Source organism: Dioszegia hungarica (genome assembly GCF_025882075.1).
Source record: "Dioszegia hungarica strain PDD-24b-2 chromosome Unknown MKK02contig_25, whole genome shotgun sequence".
Classification (NCBI taxonomy): Eukaryota; Fungi; Basidiomycota; class Tremellomycetes; order Tremellales; family Bulleribasidiaceae; genus Dioszegia; species Dioszegia hungarica.
Window position 1 is genome coordinate 1,675,394 of NW_026515779.1, and position 21,404 is coordinate 1,696,797.

General features: G+C 56.2%; 8 protein-coding genes across 8 annotated transcripts; 2 read left to right on the plus strand and 6 right to left on the minus strand.

Annotated features, from left to right (window-relative positions):
- Nucleotides 1-185: 185 nt before the first annotated feature.
- Nucleotides 186-1,232, plus strand: MKK02DRAFT_41145 (putative guanylate kinase; the record flags this gene model as incomplete). Its single annotated transcript, XM_053091458.1, has 3 exons — nt 186-221; nt 306-529; nt 824-1,232. The coding sequence occupies 3 exons, from the start codon at nt 186-188 to the stop codon at nt 1,230-1,232; spliced, it is 669 nt and encodes a 222-aa protein (XP_052942610.1).
- Nucleotides 1,233-1,352: 120 nt separating this feature from the next.
- On the minus strand, nt 1,353-3,356 carry MKK02DRAFT_41146 (aerobic respiration-related protein; the record flags this gene model as incomplete). Its single annotated transcript, XM_053091459.1, has 9 exons — nt 1,353-1,393; nt 1,455-1,570; nt 1,668-1,895; nt 1,977-2,059; nt 2,185-2,398; nt 2,528-2,701; nt 2,807-2,911; nt 2,980-3,134; nt 3,204-3,356. The coding sequence occupies 9 exons, from the start codon at nt 3,354-3,356 to the stop codon at nt 1,353-1,355; spliced, it is 1,269 nt and encodes a 422-aa protein (XP_052942611.1).
- A 387-nt stretch (nt 3,357-3,743) lies between these two features.
- MKK02DRAFT_41147 (uncharacterized protein) lies at nt 3,744-4,218 on the minus strand (the record flags this gene model as incomplete). The annotated part of the gene is made up of 2 exons (XM_053091460.1): nt 3,744-3,902; nt 3,976-4,218. 2 exons carry the CDS (start codon nt 4,216-4,218, stop codon nt 3,744-3,746), a joined length of 402 nt encoding a protein of 133 aa, XP_052942612.1.
- A 3,404-nt stretch (nt 4,219-7,622) lies between these two features.
- Nucleotides 7,623-8,200, minus strand: MKK02DRAFT_30565 (uncharacterized protein; the record flags this gene model as incomplete). The annotated part of the gene is made up of 2 exons (XM_053088078.1): nt 7,623-7,883; nt 7,934-8,200. 2 exons carry the CDS (start codon nt 8,198-8,200, stop codon nt 7,623-7,625), a joined length of 528 nt encoding a protein of 175 aa, XP_052942613.1.
- Nucleotides 8,201-8,793: 593 nt separating this feature from the next.
- MKK02DRAFT_30566 (uncharacterized protein) lies at nt 8,794-9,439 on the minus strand (the record flags this gene model as incomplete). Its single annotated transcript, XM_053088079.1, has 3 exons — nt 8,794-8,852; nt 8,901-9,117; nt 9,173-9,439. The coding sequence occupies 3 exons, from the start codon at nt 9,437-9,439 to the stop codon at nt 8,794-8,796; spliced, it is 543 nt and encodes a 180-aa protein (XP_052942614.1).
- A 542-nt stretch (nt 9,440-9,981) lies between these two features.
- MKK02DRAFT_30567 (uncharacterized protein) lies at nt 9,982-11,411 on the minus strand (the record flags this gene model as incomplete). The annotated part of the gene is made up of 4 exons (XM_053088080.1): nt 9,982-10,179; nt 10,233-10,477; nt 10,899-11,112; nt 11,142-11,411. The coding sequence occupies 4 exons, from the start codon at nt 11,409-11,411 to the stop codon at nt 9,982-9,984; spliced, it is 927 nt and encodes a 308-aa protein (XP_052942615.1).
- Nucleotides 11,412-12,403: 992 nt separating this feature from the next.
- On the plus strand, nt 12,404-13,674 carry MKK02DRAFT_20499 (CELL division control protein 42; the record flags this gene model as incomplete). The annotated part of the gene is made up of 6 exons (XM_053086266.1): nt 12,404-12,450; nt 12,639-12,709; nt 12,814-12,873; nt 13,048-13,152; nt 13,198-13,427; nt 13,612-13,674. 6 exons carry the CDS (start codon nt 12,404-12,406, stop codon nt 13,672-13,674), a joined length of 576 nt encoding a protein of 191 aa, XP_052942616.1.
- A 370-nt stretch (nt 13,675-14,044) lies between these two features.
- Nucleotides 14,045-20,991, minus strand: MKK02DRAFT_41151 (putative nucleolus protein; the record flags this gene model as incomplete). The annotated part of the gene is made up of 16 exons (XM_053091461.1): nt 14,045-14,439; nt 14,502-14,940; nt 14,997-15,092; nt 15,145-15,498; nt 15,557-16,183; nt 16,236-16,384; nt 16,429-17,260; nt 17,317-17,441; nt 17,497-17,810; nt 17,860-18,517; nt 18,561-19,462; nt 19,516-20,101; nt 20,146-20,404; nt 20,463-20,606; nt 20,659-20,807; nt 20,859-20,991. 16 exons carry the CDS (start codon nt 20,989-20,991, stop codon nt 14,045-14,047), a joined length of 6,162 nt encoding a protein of 2,053 aa, XP_052942617.1.
- Nucleotides 20,992-21,404: the final 413 nt, after the last annotated feature.

Genomic DNA, 21,404 nt, shown 5'->3' on the forward strand with positions numbered 1-21,404 from the left:
GTGCGTCGGAATCGCCCCCGGAACCGGCAGCTGCAGCAACGGACGCGACTGGGCGCATCTTTCTCGCCCTCTGATACAGCTACAGTAGAGTAGCTACAGGACCATCGCCCACCGTGCTATCCCTAGCTAGACCGCTGCTGTCTCTCCGCTCTACTCAACTCGCCTCCACGCGATCACTATCCAGGATGCCCAAGCCTATCAACCCAGACGTCGTCAAGCGGGTATGTCCCCCTTCACCTCCCCTCTCCCCATCATCGTATCCAATTCCGCTCTCTATCCCCTTCCTATACTGAGCTGATGTCTAGCCTTTGGTCATGTGTGGCCCCTCCGGAACAGGCAAATCCACCCTGCTCAAACACCTCTTCGCAGCTCACCCAAACACATTCGGTTTCTCCATCAGCCATACGACAAGGAAACCGAGGGAGGGGGAGCAGAATGGGCGGGAGTATCATTTTGTGACGGAGGAGGAGTTTATGAGGAGGGTAGGGGAAGGGGAGTTTTTGGAATGGGCAAAGTTTGGCGGGAACTGGTGAGTCCAGCACTTTGAGAATGAGGACAAGAGGGCGCGGCAGGGGCCGGGTCGGGGAGTAGACGTGGAGAGCAGAGTCTCAGGGCATCCCTTGCAGGAGGATCTGTATGTGGAGACTAGAAGATTCCCACATCATTCTCAATTCGCCTATCTTCCGTCTACCGTATGTGGAGACTAGAAGATTCCCACATCATTCTCAATTCGCCTATCTTCCGTCTACCACACCTCTCCTCATCATCCCTAGCTCCGTTCCCCTTCTCGACCAATCTCCATGCCCCACTCGCTAACCCCCAGCTACGGCACCACCTTCGCCGCCCTCTCCGCCCTCGCCCCCCTCCGCTGTATCCTCGACATCGACCTCCAAGGCGTGCAACAATTGCGCCAACGCGCCGCCTCCCACTCCTTGTCCCCCGTCTATCTCTTCCTCTCCCCGCCCTCCGCCTCATCCCTCCGCTCCCGCCTAGACGGACGAGGCACCGAGACCGCCGACAGCATCAAGAAGCGGCTCGAGGCCGCCCGGCGCGAGTTGGAGTATGCGATCCAGTCGGACGGGAAGGAGGGGGAAGGGTTCGAGGTCGTCGTTGTGAATGACGAGGTGGAGAGGGCCGCGGGCGTGCTCGAGAGGGTGGCGATGGGGTGGGAGGGGTGGGAGGAGGCGGGAGATAAGTTGCCCAAGCTGGATCTGAGCGAGTTGGAGGCTTAGTGCGGTCAGTGTGGGTGGGGATAGGGATGGGGTGTGGACACTAGTGATTTTGGGCTGGGACGGGTAACTTGGGTTTCATCGTGCAGGGTAGACATGCATATACATGACCTGGTACTCTCGCTATAATTGACTCCCATACGAGATGGCTGTATCTGCTGCCGCTGTGTGGATCAGCTCGGGCAAGATCAAACATATCTCGCGGGCCATTATGGCTGTACTCACGAACATCCCTAGAATCGAAAATCTCCGCATGCTCCGCTTCTTCCTCATCTTCCTCCTGCCGCCGTATCCGATCTTCCTCTTCTTCGTCCGTCCCGCTCCCTTCGTCGTCCAGATATCTGCGGAATCAGCTCTACCACCTCCCTTTCACCATCTATCAGATCCTCCAATCCAGCGAGTTCCATAAGTGACAGAAGAGTCGCAATCAGAACTCACCGGTCTTCCCGCTCGTTCCGCGCATACGGACCAAACGGATTATCTCCCCTTCCTTTCCCCTTCTCCCCCATCTGCCCCCCTCGAGACCGAGCGGCAGCGCCGGCGCCAGCGCCGGGTGCATCAGACATGTTCATATCCTTCATCAATCGCTCCAGGTGCTTCTTCTTTTCGTCGGCGGCTTTCGATTCGCGTTCGGCGGCCAGACGGTCTAATTCCGGCTTGTAATCCCTGCACACGAATCAGCTCGGCCCTCTTCCACGTCAAACAACGCTGCGCGAGGCAGGATCGGTGATTCTTGACAGCACTCACGTTTCCCACTCTTTCCTTGATTCTTCTACTGCTGCAAAGAACTCGCGCATCCCTTGTCCAGTCATAGCGCTCACCCCGACAGCCTAAGTATCAGCTTTGACCCTTCATCTGCTTTCCCTCCTATAGCTCCTCAGAGTCCTCGCCGCCTCAGCCCTCGGACGCATAAGTCCCGCTCATCCTCAATGTGCTGGTGAACACCGAGACGCACCTTGAGGTTGTTGTAAAACTCCTCGAGGACCAGACACATACTCCCCATCAGACTATTCATGTACCCCGACTCCCCATCCTCTCCCCCGCCCGCACCCGCCAGGGCAGCCTGATACGCCTCGAAGTCGGTCATCCACTCCAGGGCGAAATCGTGCGGCTCGACATCGATCTTGTTGAATACGAGGAGGAAGGGGAGGCGGGTCTTGTACATGATCCTAGGTGTGGGTCAGCGCGCATCGCATTGAAGAGAGTGCGTCCGAATATGGAGACACCAAGGTGGACCAGGGACAGGGGAGAAGGGTTGGGATAAGGGAAGCGTGGGAGGCGAGAGGAAGAGGGCTTACGAGCAAGCATAGAGCATATTGCTCATGAACGTAGCAGGACTCGTTGTCCTGGGTGTATCAATGATGTACGCCACGACGGTCGGTAATGTCGAGGCTATGGCATCGGTGATGATCGCGCCCGAAGCGGACCAGGTAAAGATTTCGATTTGGCCGGGGGTATCGACGAGGATATAGCTGCTTGGTCAGCACTTCTCTTCCTTTTGGGCCGCGTCGAGCGAAATCGATGAGCTGTAGGGGCCAAGAGAGCTGTGTGGAGCACTATTGGCCTTGTGGACTCACTCGACAGTCTCAGCGCGCTTCTCGACATATCCCAAGACCTGGTCAAACTTGGTCGTGAACAGATTCAAGGCAGTCAAGATCCCTCCGTTTGGACCGAGGTTATATCTAGCGTGTCAGCTCTTGCGCTTCCTCGCTACGTTAGGCGCAGCGCGGGAAAGCAAGGATTAGCTCACTGCTTCATCACCTCCTTGTAGTCGACTGTATCCCTAATATCTATGTTCGCCGAGTAAGGCATGTGCGTCACGGCCGGGTCGAGGTTGAGGATATAAGGCGGGGAGCCTTTGGAGTGGAGGTGCGAGTTGAGACGCTGGAGGAGGGTTGTCTTTCCCTGTCATGTGTCAGCTGCTTATCACATCGGATCCCAGAAAGATCGCAGGTCGGGGAGATGTCAACTTACGGAGCCGGCCATGCCGATACACAGAATCACAACGGGCTGCTTCTTGGCTTCACCGTCTGCGCCAGCTGCACCTACCGGAGGAGCTGCAGCAGGCGGAGCTCGGGAAGGGCCAGCTTCTGCACTGGAGTCTGCTGGAGTGGGCATGGCGGACATGGTGGCTCTGGGTCAGCAGTCTTGTTGTGATAGATGTGAGGTAGAGAAAGCGACTGCAGCGTGCAGCAGGATCAGCAATTTCTGATGCCGTAAAAGCGGAGGAATGCTGGGTGGGAATAGATAGTTATAGTATAGTTCCATAGACCTTAGTTGATTAGCTCGGATTTCCAACAGTAGGATAAATGCAAATTTTGGAATGCTGGGTAGAGTGGCGGATCTGATGGCGAACGCGGGGATGTCAAGACAGATGGCGCTCTCGTCCTTAGGACTCCAAGCAGCGCCGCGCGGACGAGCAGTCTGGACGGCTCCTCCTTGACCCCAAAATTGCAAGAGTAATCGTTTACATACGCTATGATCTGCACTATTTAGCTAATCATGGCTCTAGCTCTAGTTCCAGCACCTCACATCGTCGCCGCAAACGAGCTGAATGCCCAGTTTGGCGGCCTTGCAGCTGTTGGCGCCGGAGCTGGCTTTCGGAGCGATGTTCCAGAACGCCTGACCCGAGCCGTCAATGGCCGTCTGGTCCAGGGCGCCAGTGAGGTGGCACTGGGGGGGTCAGCCACTGCTGCTGCTTCGAAGGGCTCGAGCACGGGCTTGACAGCTGAGAAAGACCACTCACAAGGCGGTCATCATGGTCAAAAGAGCCATTCCCAGCTTGCCACCCATCATCGTGCCTATCGTCCGCCTGCACGAGCTTGTACAAGTCAGGGCTCATGTACTCAAAGGTGAGCCGAGTGAAGGCTCCGCCGGCGATGTGGAGGGTCTGATCGCCGGTACTGGTGGTGATGATGATGTTTTTGTCCGCGGCGACCAGCGCCGGGAGGACCAGGAAGAGAGAGGTGATGAAGGTAGAGAGGCGCATGATGGCTCAGTGTTGACTTGGTGCTTGCTTGATCGTACGGTGATTGACTTTGGCTGGCTAGAGATTCGCTTCGCTGACTCGTTGCGGACAAAAGCTGGAGATGGGAACCCCTCTTATAGCTGAGAGACTGAGAAGTGAAGGGCTAGATCAACAAAGGAAGCGGTGCAGCTAGCGGGATCCAGGAGGGGATCTAGGGGAAAGCTCTGGATAGGCCATCCTCTCCTGGTCCACATGTATGACGGGCCACTAGTGCATGTATCGATACCCCAGCTCCACGGGGTACGGAGGGACTAGATACTGTCAGCTGTGTGAAAGCTGTGATCCTTGGAGCGACAGGGATGATTGGGGACGCTGCTAGAGCGCTAGTGAGACTAGGGGGAAGATGAAACACGGGGTATGTGTGGTGAAAGGACTCCCCAAGATCCGCTTTGTCCTTCCAGAGCTCCAGGTACGGCCCGACGCTCAGCTTGTTGGCCCAAGCCGCTCTGACAGCGGTGGAGAAGACAACAGCCAACACCCTGTCAGATCTCCACGTACGAGTCCACGCTTGATGCGCATCAGACGAATCGCTCTTCCTACTCGTACATATCGACTGTTATGCGAACCCACGACTCTAGTACAGCGATGACGCAGAGGTATGTATCAGGGACCTAGACACATCTGACCGACGCCTCCCGCGGGCTTGTCGTCCTTGTCGAGCGGAGGATCGCAGACCAGCTTCATACGGGCCAACTCTTTGCAAGGCTGTGCAGCCGGGTCCGATAACTTTGCAAGCTTCCACGTAGTGTGATAAGCCTGGTCCATGATGAGGTGGAAGTCCTTGTTGGAGCTGAGGTCTCCGCTTGGGTAGCCCTCAATGTGACACTGTATCGCCTCAGCCTCCGGAAAGTCTGAATAGATCCAGTAGCGGCCGTCCGAAGCCCAAGACGTCCGCAGTGGTGAGGTGGCAACACGTCATCGATTGCATTGAACTGGAAATCCACTCTGCTATGCTACCCATTATTTACCATCATAGGCTCTTACCGAGGGCACAGAGGCTGTACTCGCTCAATGCGTCTCACCAGCACCACGCAATCATTCTCTATAACTCACCAAGAACTCACCTGATCGGCTTACAAGGACTTGGTGCCCGCTCGTTCAAAACGTACCAGGCCCGGGGGACAAAAGGTGCAGAAAGCAGAAGCAAAAGGGGGAGAGCTAAGGAGACGAGGGCAAAGGCGGGGCTGGAGGAGCGCGATGCCGGGGAAGAGGCTTCTACGATGAACGATGGAGATCAGAACATTATCGCCCGTTATTACTCCGGAAGCTGTTGTCCCTCTCACAGAACCTCATACACGCCATCAATCTCGGCTCTCGCACAGTATAGGACCGGTACATTCACTGCAAGCTATCCACGCCCACGCCCACGCCTCCCTCCAAACTGCATCATCCTTTAAGCCACGCAATCAAACCTCCTTCCATTAGGGTACTTTCCGTCGTCAAGCTCGGCTCACATGTCGTCTCGGCCGAGTACGTCTCGCACATTTGAGTCCTACCAGGCCTGGATTTTCTCACGGGGTCAAGATTCAAGAAGTTCAACAGGTGGAGGTGAAGGACGAAAGAGCAGGAGAAAGGGGCAGCAGCGAGGGAGGAAGAGCTGCAAGCTAGGGGAGCGGAGGCGAGGGTGCATGATCGGGATCGGACCCATGTGAGTAGAGACACTCGGCCGCTGGCTTCCTCCAACGCTGCCTCTTCGCACACGATCGCATTATCAAGGTATCCGAGCTCGGCTTCGTACCGTCAGGCCCCGGAACACTCGATCGGCCTGACGCACAGTTCCCATTCTCCCGCGCCGCGGCCGCTGCACCCCGCTCTTCATGCACCGCTGCCGTCAATTCTGTCGTACAGCGCGGACCCCACGCTATATCTACCGGGTCACCTTGGGCCCCCACGGCCGAGTCTATCCGGGGGAATCATGCGGTACGAGAGGATAAAGTAGAAGGAGAGACAGAAGGACAGGAAAGCGGGAGCAAGGGGGAGGGGGGAAAGCCAGAAGCGCGCTGCGCAGGGACCGAGAAGCTTGACCGGCTGTAGATTTGATGCGTCCTGCCTCCATGGCCCATCTATTAGGGACGTCGTATACGGAGTGAGACGATGGGGGCAAACGAGCAGCGAAAAGCTGTATGGAGCACGCACTAAAGTCCTCCGGTACCAGCGGGCAGCGGGCAGGGCAGCTGAAAGTGATGAAAAGTGCCACAAATGACGGCATTTATCGCCTCACTCGCGCATTTCGCACCAAGTTCGCTGAGCCGCGACTTTTGGGTGTGTTTCACTTTATTACATCGTTTGCCATGCATAGCAATATACAAATGGGTATAAATGATATCGTTGAGATGGGGCGGGACTGCCCTACCATATGAGACCTTAGTCAGAGCTCAAGAACCCCTACAGCGTGCTGGCCAAACTTAAAAACCCCTATATGTTGGAATGGAGTTGTGAGGTGGCCACCTCACCAAAGAGGCCTCACGTCGACATGCTTCTCACCGGTTGTGTGCCTGAAAGAGGCATTTCCCGCCTTCAATTTGTTCCCTAAGGGGTCTTTGTCCGGACTGATGAGCAGGTAGTCCTCTGCCTTCTTGCCCTGGAAATCGAGGTGATCGCGCGGGCCATCGACGCCAAAGATCGTAAGGGAGGAATCTTCGGCTTTCATCTGAACGATGAGGGCCAGAGCGCCTGGGGCGGCGATGAAAAGAGATACGAAAAGAGGACTAAGGCGCATGTCGATTGCGATTTCCGGGTGTTTGTTGCTTACTTGAGTGTTATTTACTTCAGTCACAGGGAAATGCGACTCGGGCGGGGGGAGGATGGCTCGATATAAGTGAAAGCAGGGCAGGAAGTGCTTTATTTTTGGGCAGGCTCCTTTGTTGACGGTGGGGTGAAGGTTGTACCTAGCACATAGGAGAGCTCAGGGGTTACAATGCAGTACCTGATATGTATGGAGACAGATAGGAGCGCGGTCGAGAAGGGAGCCACATTGCGAGCGACATAGGAGAGCAGCAACAGAACGTGTATCAGCGCTCAAGGGGAGAGGGAGAATAGCGGGCTGGCTGCTGAAGGGAGAGCCACCGACATCCTTCGAGGTAGCGAGAGGGACGAGTGGCGATCTAGACGCACCAATGAGACGGGCTAGGGGTACGATGAAACACGGGGTATGTGCGGCGAAAGGACGGCCGACGGCTCAGTTGCTCAAGTGTGGCGCCGTCCCGGAAGCTGCGGCTGTAGGTTTTCTATCTTCTGTGAGCGATAGCGGTGTGGAGAGACAGAGGAGGCATGTCCTCTTGCCGTCAGACGGGGCATACGTATTGTCCTTACATACTGGCTGCTACGTAGATCGACAGCTCAGGGAGGGGTACAAGTGCTCAATATCAGCGACGCGTACACCCCTGACCAGCGGCGCCCCCAGCCAGCTCAGGCGGGCGGTCTCCGTCTCCGTCTCCGCCGCCAGCTTTGAAATGTTCCCCGCAGACCAGCTTCATCCCGGCCCTTTCTGCGCACGGCTGTGCGGACGTGTCCGACAGGCTGGCAAGGTTCCATGCGGTCGTGTAGACTTCGCGGTAATGTTCGACATGGACCGCGAAGTCTTTGTTCGCGGTGAGATCACCGCTCGGGAAGCCCTCAATCCGGCACTAAATGACCTCAGCTGCGCTTCGCTTTCCTGCCAAGAAGGAATACCCACGTTGACATATTTCCCATCCGATGTGTGCCTAAAAGAAGCATTTCCTGCTTTCAACTTTAGGCGGGTCTCCATGCCCGCCTCTTCTTGGTCTGTACTGGTGAGGATGTATTTCGTGTCGTCGGTGGTCTGGAAAGCTAGGTTCTTGCGCCCGCCTTCGATGCCGAAGATCGTAAGGGATGAGTCTTCGGCTGTCATCTGGACGATCACGCTGGCAAGGATGCCTGGAGCTGCGATGGCAAGGGATACGAAAAGAGGGCTTAGGCGCATATCGGTAGCGATTTTCAGGGTTGATTAGCTGACTTACAAGGAGACTGAGTTACCAGAAATTTCGACCTCGGTCGGGAAAAGGTTGGCTATATATAAGTGAAAGCAGGACAGGGAGCGCCGTATGTTGGGGCAGGCTCCTTTCTTGACGCTAAAAGGTGAAGGGTGTACCTAGCACATAGGAGAACTCAGGGGTCACAATGCAGTACGTGAATTGTATGAACAGGGATAGGAGTGGATTCGAGAAGGGAGGCACATAGCAAGAGACATTGGAGAGCAGCGACTGAACGTGTATCGGCGCTCGAGCTCGGGCAAGGGAGAATAGCGGGCTGTACATCTGCTGAATGGAGTCTCGAGAGCCACCGACATCCTTCGAGCGAGAGGGGTGAGTGGCAATCTGGTACGCACCACTGAGACGAGCTAGGGGTGCGATGGAACACGGGATATGTGTGGCGAAAGAATTGCCCATGATCTGATGATCTGGCCGTCTGCCGGGCCTGTATAAGCCTTTAAATGAGGTAGATGCTCAACTTATCAGAATGGGCAGGTACACTCACATGGGGGCTGGGAGCGGCTCCTCTCTCACAGGGGATGAATCAATCTTCACACTCGTACATATTGGCTGTCATCTGGTGCTCGTGCCGAGGTAGTTGTGCTGTGTATGGAGTGCTGTGTATGTCCTAGCGACCCGTACACCACTGACCGTAACCCTCAGTGAGCCAATCTTCGCTGCCGATTTTATCAATGATATGAGGCCCGCAGAGTAGCTTCATCCCGCCCTTCTCCTTGCAAACGTGTGCGCTCGAATCCGACAAGCTCGCAAGCGCCCACGCCGTGGAAAAGGCGTTCTTATCGCCATCAGTGACGACGAAGTCCGCATCAGAGCTGAGATCCCCGCTTGGAAAGCCCTCTATGTAACACTGAACCCTCAGCTTTGCTTCAGTATCCTCACCAAAAGAGAGTACTAATACCCACTTTGACATAGATCCCATCCGATGTGTGCCTAAAGGAGCCATCGCCGGCATTCAGCCTCGACGGATCGTTCAAGCCGAATGTGTCCTGGTCTGTGCCAACGAGCAAATATTTCTCCTCGCCGACGTACTGAAAAGACAGTGTTTTCCGCGGGCCTTCAACATCGGCAACCGAGAGGGAAGAATCTGAGGCTTGTATATGGACGATGACCGTAGCAAGACTTCTTGAAGCGGCGATGGCAAAAGAAATGAGGAGAGGACTGAGGCGCATCTCGACTGCGATTTGCCACTTACTTGAGTGTTAGTCACTGAAGTCACAAGGAAGTTCACTCTGGCCGGGGTGAAAGTTGGCTGTATATAAGTGAAAGCAGGGCAGGGAGTCCTCTGTGTTGGGGCAGCTAGCAGGCTCCTTTCTTGACGCGGGGGGAAGGGTTACCTAGCACATAGGAGAATCCAGGGATTACAATGCAATTCGTGAAGTGTATGAAGAGGGGTAGGAGAGCGTTCGAGAAGGGAAGTACATAGCAAGCGACATAGGAGTGCAGTTACCGAACGTGTATCAGCGCTCAAGGGGACAGGGCGAACAGCGCGTTGCGCGTTGTCTGCTGATCGGACCGCCGACGCTCTCCGTCTTCGAGCAACCTCCCCTTGTTGACCATAGAGTGAAAGGGGGATTGGTGGGATCCGCCCCAGCGAGAAGCAGACGTCTTATTGATACATTCAATCGGACCGCTATCTGCCATCACTCTAGTATAGTCTACTATGTGTATCGAGTGCACTCGGACTCGCATGCGCGCAGTATAGGCTAAAGTTTCACATGCACAACTGTTTGCGGTCAGACAAGACTACCTTGGTGTCGACCTCGATCACGTCCAGACAGACAAGCTTCATACCGTCCAGCGTTACGCAGGGTTTGGCGCTCGTGTCGGCAAGGCTCGCAAGTGTCCAATTCCAGGATATGGGACGGGCGTCGTTCGGATCGCTGCTCGCTGGGAAGCCCTCAATGTGACACTACACAGCCTCAGCTAATCAATATACCCTACTCGACAAGATAGATTACTCACGTCGACCTGCATCTTGTCCGATCTGTGCCTGAAAGATGCATTGCCTGGCTTCAATCCGGGTAGGTATGTCATGTAGTCTTGGCTGGTGGCGATCAGGAGGAACTCCCTGTGTTTGTTGCTCTGAAAAGCGAGCCACTCTCGGTCACCATCGACGCCAAATATCGAGAGTGTGGGGTCTTGGGCTTTGATCTTGATGTTGAGGGTGGCCAGCACAGCGGGAGCAGAAATGGCAAGGGTTGCCAGTACTGATGTAAGCCTCATGTGGTTTCGGTGTCTTTACGCGTCCAACAGATTTTGATTCACAACGCCGGGGATGCTACGCTGTGTCCACTGTGTAATATAGGCTGAAGTGGGAGCTTTGTGGCCCAAGTCACTCCCTTGTTCAAGGCAGCCCGGAAGGAGCACATTGTACAGAGGAAGGGGTACACCCACACACGGAGAGAGCTTAGGATGAAGTGTATCTCCTGGGAATGAGTGAGGAACTTTGTGCGTGCGAGCTAGACTGAGGCCCGGAAATCCCACGCGCGCAGGGGAAACGGTGACTCTAAGTTCATCCGCAGTTCAGCATTACTGATCCCCGCAAAGCAAACGTCATGTTCGGTCATTTGAGACTACATCTTCTACGGTGTACAGCTCAATAGCACCGGCCTGGCGCTCCTCATCTACACAGCTGCTTGACGTCGGCAACAGGCTTTCCATCCTTCATCACTTCCAGACAGACCAGCCTCAAGCCATCCTGCTCTTCACAGGGTTTGGCTCCCTTGTCTGCCAGGCCCGCAAGCGTCCACACGAACGCACCAGGCCGGTCGCCGGCGGGTGAGACTCTGGAAGAGAAGCCCTCGATACGGCATTGCACACCATCAGCTGCCTTGTACACTGCCTGCACGTTGGAGAGATGAGGATACGCACGTTGACTTTCATCCCATCCGACTCGTGCCCGAATGACGCATTGCCCGGTTCCAACGCTGGAAGGGCATTCGTGGTGCCCTCCATCTCTCGACTAGTGGCGACGAGGAGAAACTCCCGGCTTTCTGTGCTGCGGAATCTGAGTGATGCTCGATCGCCATTCACGCCGAATATTGAGAGAGTGGGCACATCGGCGAAGATTTCGATGTCAAAGATAGCGAGGGCGCAGGGAGCGGCGATAGCGAGGAACGCCAGTAGTGGGGTAAACTTCATGATGATTGTAATCGTTCTTGCTGCAAATTATGGTAGTATCAAGCAGGACGGGGGTCTGTGTGACTTATCGGGACAAGGACAGCCTGTACCGCATCCTCTCACTTGTCGCGTTGACGCCAAGCATGGGAGGAGGTATCGCACAGAGGAAGGGGTACACTGAGACAACGAGAGGACAAAGGGAAACAAGAGCGCTGCAGGAGAAGAACGGGGAAGTGCGAGAGAGTTTGGAAGGCAGAGCACCATTGATGCACCCTCGGTGAGAGGTAGCTCTGAATGCAGCAAAGAGAGTCCTCACTGTTAGCAGGTCATTTACGTTGGCCGTCGAATCAGCAAGAGGTAAGGATACAAATGGCAGTCGCAATTGTAAGCATTTTCTAGGGAGGACGCTCAAGCGCATCCATTTACATGATTCTCGATACGTGTGCTGTACTCTGCGGACATCATGAGCAGTATCACAACCACACATGCCCCGCGTATAGTACACCGTAGCCAGCTGTGAGCGGCAGGTAGCAGCGCCACATACCTTCGGCTTGAAACCCGCCACATGGTCTCAGCCACGCTTATCTGAAACAAGCTATACTTGCATGCCTATTTTCCCCTTTTATCCCTGACGTTGTTTACCCTATCGGTTCCCCTTTTTGTAATAACCTTATCGTAAGCCCGTTTCAGGTTTTAGCATTAGCGGGATCAAAAAGCCCACCCACTTCGAGCCTGGACCAACAACACCCCTTCACACCCATTCAGATACGCCTTTGTATCTGCCTTCACACCATACCTATCTAGTCAAGCATATACTACACTCCGCAGGTATACATCACCAGCGAGAGCCAGCGCACCACAGCGTAATCGCGCAGCGAGCAACCACGACTGTACCGAGAGAAATCACCCGGATACCTCATTTCGCCACCTGTCCAAGCGTAAACTATCGCTTGTAGCTTCGCCGCAAACTCGACCTTTAGACGATTATCACACCGGCATAAACGGAGGACAGGATGCAGACGATCAAATGCGTAGTAGTTGGGGATGGAGCTGTCGGAAAGTAGGTCTCGTTGACCGGGATGTTCTGGCGCGGAATGGGGTTGTGTGATGCGGTGTTGGAATGAGGATGGGAACCTGGGAAAGGACGGCGCAGAGCTTGGGATATGAGCTGATGAGGGAGTGTAGGCGGATGGGCTGCTGTAGGGAAGAGTCCCGTGGATGCTTTTCGGCCAATGGCTGACACAACAGGACGTGTTTGCTGATATCATACACAACCAACAAGTTCCCCTCGGAATATGTTCCCACCGTCTTTGACAACTGTGAGTTTGTCGTCTTTGATGACATCGAAACACCGAGCTCTTCGCTGTCCTAGGAGACTTCGAGGAGGGCTTTGATACACAAGGACCGAAGCTGATGGCAATAGATGCGGTAACGGTTATGATAGGTGATGACCCATACACCCTGGGTCTGTTCGATACTGCCGGTAAGTCAAACTCTCAGATACTCGTATCAGTATCTGTCTCTTTGCGCGACCTTTGATGGGCCGGGAGAGCATGTGGAGATGGCGTGTCGGCGAATTGAGGGATTTACCTCGGCTTTGAGCGCATCCCGCTCAGCTATACCTCACACGCGTATGCGCAATAGCTGACCCCCTCAGGACAGGAAGATTACGATCGTCTCCGCCCGCTCTCATACCCCCAAACCGACGTCTTCCTGGTTTGCTTCAGCGTAACAAGTCCGGCGTCATTTGAAAACGTCAAGGGTGAGTCATCACCCCTCCTGTGCTGGACTCTCGCTGATGGGCCAGAAAAATGGGTCCCCGAAGTCCGACACCACTGCCCCGGTGTCCCCTTGCTCGTCGTCGGCACCCAAGCCGATCTTCGCGAAGACCCGGGCCACGTCGAGAAGCTGGCACGGCAGAAGCAGCGGCCCATTTCGGCCGAGGCGGGCGAGAGGCTCGCGAGGGAGGTGGGGGCCGTCAAGTATGTGGAGTGTAGTGCGTTGACGCAGAGGGGTTTGAAGAATGTGTTTGATGAGGTGAGTCCGAGTTTCAGATCAGGGTTGAGGGTTGGCTCGGAAGACTGGGGGAAGTGGGAGTGATGGATAAGCATATGAACGGATAGGCGGAAAGGGGCCGGAGACGTCGAGGGGCGGGGGTTGGATCGCTAAGGCGGAGCATAGGGCCATCATGTTCAACGACAAGACCATCACTGACTCCCAGGCTATCGTCGCCGCACTGGAGCCACCCGTCGTAAAGAAGAAGAACAAGTGTCTGATCCTATAAACGGACAAACACGATTACTGCCATCTTGCCCTCCAACGACCTTCTTTTTTCCTGCTTTTGGACTTGTTCATACATTACATATATATACCCCTTTCACCCCGGTCTCATCCTCGGTCTTGGTCCCGGTCTCGATTTCGGCGGCGGACGAGGTCGGACGCGAGGATGATTGGACCGGGGGCTGTGGATAATCGATAATCCTTTTACCTTCAGGTTTTCGGCTCAGGCATGTACAGCTATCTGATCTTGCCTTTCTGATCTTGCCTTGGTCGGTTCGTTGAGATCTTATCAGGGCACTCCAGCTTATCGTAGTACTTAACGCAAGATCCAACAACAATCTGCATCTAGATCTAACGCGCTAGATGCCTCTACTCTACTGACCCCTCTTCCACTGATCCCACGCATACCGCCTCTTCTCCCGTCCTACCCACTCGCCCAAATCCCCACTGATCATCCCCGCCCTGTACCCCAGCTCCTCCACCGCCTTCTTGGCCTTGATGACATCTACGCCCATCTCGACCTTGACGCCCTCCGGCCCGCCGAGTCCAAGACCGGCAGAAAAGAGATTCTGGACGATGGTGTCTTCCTTGACTTGGTCGAGATCTGCGGTGGTGGCGGTGATCGCCGAGATAGGATTGGTTGAAGACGTAGATGTCGTAAGGAGGACCAGGCGATCGACGAGCGCAGGGAGGAGGATGGAGGTTGATGTGGGCGAGAGGGTGGAGATGAGGTGTGCGATGCGGGAGAGCGGGATGAGGCGATTTAGATCTGGGATTGTCAGCTATGCTCTTGCTACTGCACAAAGTGCAAGAGGCTAGAGGCTAGCTCACCTGCTGTCTCTGCTGCGAGACACACGAAGCGCTCAGTCCGGACAAGCCAATCGTCCCTTTCCTTGTGCTCCCTCAAGGCCTCATACGCCGCCTTGCCCTGGTGTCCGCCCTTCCGCTGTGCACCTTTGTCCGCCTCATCATCGCCCTCCGAGCCCTCTTCTCCTCCATTCAGCCCATTGACCGCATCCGGCCCGCCCGCCGCGATTACATTCGCCTTCGCGCCAGCCGCGGCGTCCCCCTGCCTTTTCTGCGCCTCGCCCTCTACACAAGCCTTCACGCACCCCTCCACAAGACCGACCAACCTCCCGCGCTCTTCCGCTGCGTTCCTCGGAGGGCTAAGCAGGCTTGTCTGTAGCTGGAGCCAGCACCACGTAATGAGGTGGTTTCGGTGTACGAGGGACCGCGCGGCTTGGGGGATCTGCACCATACTTTCCATTGCCTGTTGATCAGCTCGGTCCGCACCCATCAGGAAAAGGTCAGGAAGCACGAGCTCACCTGAAGGATCAATCGGCGGAAGGGGATATCCACGCTGATATGGAACATATCCGAGAGGTACTCCCAGACATGTCGTTTCTTCAACAACGTCCAGTCCTACTGATCAGCTCTCATCCCTCACGCAGGTCTTCCAAACAGCTTTACTCACCGCCTCAGTCCTCGTCCCATCCCTGATCAACCGCACAATCCACCCTCTGTCCCGCTTCACTTCCTGCACCATCCCCATCTCCCCCTTCTTCTCGCCCCGATCCCCCAACAACAACGTGTACAACATCGGGAGGTCCCACGCATCAAACACCGGGCGCTGGAAGAGGAAGCGCGAAGTGAGCGGGTAGAGAAAGTGCGAGGGCTGCGATTGGGCGTGTAGGACGTGCGCGAGGAAAAGGGTGGGGAGGGCGGGGAGGCGGGGTGTGATGCCTGGTTGAGAAGGGTGGGGGATGAGTGCGTGACGCAGGAGGAGGAGGGTATGGAGGAGCTGGTCTCGTTCGTGGAACGGTTTGTCCTGATTGATCAGCTTGAGAATCACAAGGTATGATCGTGACTCTGTGCTGTGAGCTGACCTTGATGATATCGATAGTCTGGGCAAGACAGTATCCCGCCAGATCCCTCATCCCTTCATCCCGACTGGACAATGCGCAAAACGCCACACCGAGCGTATTCGAGCGCAAGACCTCCACCCAGTCCAGACCCGTCATCGTCTCGTCACTCATCATGGCCGCCAACAACGACAAGACAAACACCGGATCATACACCTTCTCATCTGCCTCTTTGCCCTCGGCTTCCTCTCCGCCGACTGGAGCGATCTTGCGGCGAAGCGGGAAGGCGACGCAGCTAGCGAGGACCCGGGCCGAGTCGAGGGACGTGATCCCGTCAAAGGCGCGACTGGAAGGCGAGCCGGACGGGGACCAGTGCAGGAGGATAGAGGAGGTCGAGATGTGTCGGATGGACTCGAAAGTCCGCCACATACCGAGTACGAGGCGGTCGGAGAGCGCTATGGTACCTCTGTAGAGGGGTACAAGGGGCTCGATGAATGGTGGCTGACACGAAGTGTAGGTGGACGCGTGGAAGAGGGCCGAGTAGAGACGGATAAAGGGGAGTCGGTCTGCTGCGGTCGAGGACGGGCGGGAGAGGGCGGTGTAGGTCGTCGAGGACATGAGGAGTTGGAGATGTTGACGAATAAAGCTGGCCTGGAATGGTCAGCTTACGATCACTGCGAACAACAGTCTCAAGGCAGCTTACCCTGATTTCGCACCGGTCCACCAGGGCCAAAGCCAACTGGAGCGGAACAGCCTCATCAAGCCGGTCCTGCATGATAGCAGTCATGACCGGCTCGACCAGCATAACGTCCAGATCCTTATCCACCTTCTTGCCGATCTTCAAACTCCTCACTATTGAGTCAGCTGATTTCCCTCCCCCAACAGAAGCAACTTACCCAGACTCTGCATAATTTCAATCTGATCCGCCGAGATCGGCGCCAGATCAGAGCACACCCTTACAGCATACCTCAGAGCCATGCCCCAGATCCCGCCTAGGCGGAGACCCTGCTCGTACGCGGGCGTAGGAACGGCCGAGAGCCGCTCGAGCAGCTTCCCGACGGACGGGCTGAACTCGGCCAAGGCCTCTAGAGCCGTATTGACCACCCCGACCTGGTCCTTCGAGAGGTAGACGAGGATATCGATCGCTGCTTGGACCGTCCCCGCTGCGCTCGAGCTAGAGATCGCCGAGATGGCCGTCTCAGCGATTCCTTGGGCGTCTTGTAGGACACTGGAGCCACAAGGGATGTCCAGCAGACTAGCGACGACGACAAGGCTCGACTGCCGCTTGAGTAGATCCGGCGACGCGGCGAGGAGGACGGCGGTCGTCGATGCGATACTTGGATACGTGAGGACCAAAGCCTGGAGGAGCGAGCTCGACTCGTCCGTGTCCGCCTTAATGAGCCGCTCGATAGCCGCCTGATCAATGATAGGAAGGGCACTCTGGGTCGAGATGTCCCGCGCGGACCGCTGTTTCGCCAGAAGAAGGACGAGCGGCTCCAGAATACCGAGATCGAGGAAGATCCCGAAGTGCGATAAAGCAAGTGAGGGGTCGTCCGCCCGAACAGCAATTTGTCCCAGGACAAGCTTGACCCGTTCAGACACCTCGATAGGCTTGCCCTTCTTGGTCGTGCCGATGAGCCGGTCGGGGTGGGCCCCGATCTTGGAGAGGGTAGAGGCGGCTTGAGAGGGCTGGAGGAAGCGTGTCCAGGGGTGGAAAAGGTGCAATGCCTGGAAGGTCAGCTACGCCCTCTTCAGTCCGGAGTGGCGGTATTTCCAAAACTCACGTCGAGGATATGCTTTCCCTTCTTGTCTCCATTGATCGCCTTGGTTAATTCGAGGACATACGGCTCCGCAATCGGCTTCTCCTCCGCTGAATTCTCATTCAGAACCGTAGCGAGACTATCGAGCTCTATCCACGTCAGCTGCTTCGATCCTCGATCAAAACTGGGGCCAGCGAAACTCACCTGTTCGGCAAGAATGATCCGCAGCGTTCAGATACGCCTGCTGCATCCACGACCCGCTAAACACCGCATCCTTCGCCCAGGTCCGTAGTTTCCCGCTCGGCATGGCCAACAGCGCAGCCTGGATAAGACTGAGGAGTGCAGATCGGTCCGCAGCTGTGCGGGAAGCGAGAAGGAGCGCAGAGAAGCGCGCGTACCGCGCAAGAATACCTTCAGAGGCGGAAACGAGCTCGGGCTTGAGGGACTCGACGATGGGGAGGATGCTGTCCGCACCGACGTGGACGAGACGCCATTCGAATGATGTGTTGCGCCACTCGCTGTTGTATCAGCTACGTCCCATTCCCGTCAGAGGAGCGAAAAGCTTACGCTTCATCCAGCAATTCCGCCAGTGGCGTCTCTGGCTGTACCGCATCCGTGATGATCCCCTTCACCGCCTGCACATCCTTCCTTATATCGGCCACGACCCCCTCCAGTCCGTCTTTCGTCTTCCCCTCCGCTCTCAGCTTCTGCAATACCGCCTCCATCTTGCCAATATACGCCTCTACCCACTTTGTATCCCTCATTTTCCCCAAAATACCCAGCATCAACCTCCTAATGACCCTCCCTACCACCCCGGCCGCCTCGCTCGATATGTGCTGTCCTCCGACCTTGGCAACCCACTGCTCTAGGATCGTCATGAGCAGCGGACTGGGCAGGCTCGTTTCGTCCCCGATCAAAAAGTAGTCGGGGATGAGAGAGAGGACTTCGTCGATATATCGATACGGCAGCTTGGTACACCGGCGGACGCAGTCGTCGATAAATGACAGAAAGTGGACTTGTTGGATGACACCGGCTGCGCCGGACTCGGCGGGTAGGCGGGGCAGGGACGAGAGGAGGATGGAGAGTTCTGTGGGGTCGTGGTCGTACAGTGGCGTCCCGACGAGGAGGGTCCGGAGAAGGGCGGTAGAGTGGTGTGTGGTGGTGGGGTTGGAGCTGGCCAGGTGGAGTTGGAGTATATGGTAGAAGTAGGAATATTGCGAGGCGGCTATACTGTCAGACCTGGCTACAAAGGGTGGCGGGTTACTTACAGGCCTTGTTGGTCCACTGCCACCCCTTGACGGCGCCGAGGAGCTTCAGAACATGTACCTGACTCAATGCCTCAAACCCCTCTACATTCCCCTTGGCATACCCGAACCCTCCGCCCATACCCGCAGTACCCACTGTCCCCGCTGACGACATTGCAGAACTCATCCCGTCTCTCGTCTCATCTACGACCGACCCCGTCTTGGCCGTCGCTTTCGCATCCTTCCTCTCCCGCCGTTCTTGCTTGACCGAAGAGGACGACACGAGCAGCCGCCCGACATCAAACTTGGCGTCTTGGGCAACGACGGGAAGCGTCGAGTGGTACAGCCTAAACAGCCGCAAAGCCGATTCGGTCAGCATGGCTGATTTGGCGGATAGGGTGGGATCGACCTCTCCATCCGCGTCGGGCGGGGCGAGTGTGGCAGATTTCTGAGCATAAGAGATGATGACGAGGATCTCCGGCAGACGCCTGCGGCACTCCATCTCGAGCTCTTTCCGGCGCCGCGTCCAGGGGTTCTCGGAGAAGACGACAGAGGACGTGGAGGGCTCGTCCCCGATTTCCTTTTCGATCCGGGCAAACAGAGCCTGCGTGACCGCCAGCTTTTGCAGGCACCGAGCAATAGTGATGGCGGTCATGTATTGCACGAGGTGGTCGGCGTGCTGTAGGCCTTTGGTCATGTGCGCTTTGGTGAGTGGGGAGGGGAGAATAGACTCGACGACGGTCTCGAGAGCGGGCGGGAGGCGGCGGAAGGGGACGAGGTCGGGGTCCGTACCGCGGGGTACCTGTTGGCGGAAGGTGAGGAGTGAAGGGGGAGGAAGGGAAACGATGTGGCCAACATAAGACATGGTTGCCATCCACCGAGCGTGGAGGCGGGGCTCGATAGCGAGTGCCGAGTTTGGCCAGTACCTGTCAGAATCAGCATGGTCACTTGATCGGCCGGTTTTCGGATTCGGACTCACCCCGCTACAAGCTCCGGACACGCTTGGAAAAGCTTGACCGCCCACTCCCCTACCCTCCTATTATCGTCCACCACCTTCCCTCCCAGCTTCCTGACCACATTGGACAAGATCCGATTATGCAGTCCCTTCCGAATCCTATCTTCCCTATTCCCATTCATTTGCTGCTCATCATCATCCATCTCGTTCATCCGTACCGCTGCCGGATTGTCAGACTGTCGCCGAGGATACCATCCTTCGTCGACAAAGCAGACACCCCGTCCAGGAACGGTAGTGACACCTTCAAGGAAGGACGAGGCGATCTCAGCGACGGTCCGGCCCGTACTCGGCTCCATCTCTTCTCGGGAGAAAAGACTGGCGATGGCGTCGATGGCCCGCTCGTCGAGGAGCGCTAGCGAGACTTTTCGGCCTGTGCCGGGTGATGGAGCGGTGATCGCCTCCCAGAGGGAATTGAGGAGACGGAGGATGGTGATGGGAGGATCTTGCTCGAATTGGCTGTACACGTTCTTCATGATCTGGCGGGTGTGAGAGTGGAAGGCGGGGGAGGAGAAGAGCGGGGAGATGATCTCGAGGCACAGATGACGCATATCTGATAGTCAGCTTGGACCTCACAGCGAGTTCCGAGCAACTAACCTGGTCGGTCGAGCGGGTCTTTCCTGCCATAGTCCGCCGTACCGTCCTTCCGCCTCTTCCGCATAATCAACAGCTTCCCCAGATTTTTCACGACACCGCCTTCCACCAGTGCTGCCCAGAGACGAAGTGACAATCTCCCGCTTGAGCTGTTTGACGAGCTCCAGGACGGGTCAGGCTTATCGACCTGCATCGCTGCAGCGGCCAGGGAGAGACCGGCGAGCGTTGTCTCCCGGTTGGCGGAGTTGACCATTCTGCTAAGCTGCAATTGTCAGCTGACTCGCTCCACTCCAGGAGGGCATGAGCGCTTTTCAGCTCACCTGATCATGGTATCGCTCTTGTGGAGCCAGCAGCTTGTCCACGATTCCAATAAGCAGATTCCGGAAGAACGGCAAGGGCGTCAGAATCCGGATAATCTGTGCTAGCAGGTGGATTGCAGCTTCAACCAGCTTCTCGTCCCGGCGCTAATACAGTCAGCTCTTGTCCTCTCACCACAGAAGGAACTGTGCGGCTTACTTTCTCTCCCTCTTGCCATGTTCCAAAGATCTCGTCGCACGTCGGCGAAAGGTCCAGGTAATGCTGGATGACCACCACCGTCGGATGGGAGATGGTCAGCGGTAGCTCAGAGTGCAGCGTCAGGATCTGCTGGTGGAAGGCTACCAGAGCTAGCCAGTATCAGCTCTATACACCCACGGGTTGTAGAGGACGCAGCTTACACTGCCTGTTCCCAGCGCTGAGCCCCTCCTTGACTGCCTTGCCGGATACGAAGACTCGCGTCCCGGCTGCTGGCTTTGCGACCACATCGGATAGACCGGCAGTCGCTTCGTCTCGCTTCCTCTTGATGCTCATAGTGCGAGCTGAAGGTGCGGTCTTTGGATATAGGAGCAAGATGTATGATGACCTTCTCCAGTTGCAGCACCGACGAGCTCGAATCCAAAATCTCGAAATCAGATGTCTTGTACGTAATCATCTGATCACGTGACGTCAAGTCTCGCTTCCGTTGGAAAGCCACAGGCGGAACCAAACAGATCGACGTCTTTAAGCTTGTCCCATCCGACAAGCAACCTCTTTCACTCCCGAGATATTGACCATCCAGCGGGCTATATCATGCCTGCGCACATCGGCACATCGGAGGAACAGCTCGGAAGGAAGAGGAGATGCATGACGTGGTGACAAGCCCGGCTCTCGGGCGACTGACTTTGACCTTGGCAGATGCCATTGGAGAAAGCAAACTCTTCCTCAGCACCTTGTCTGATCTTTCT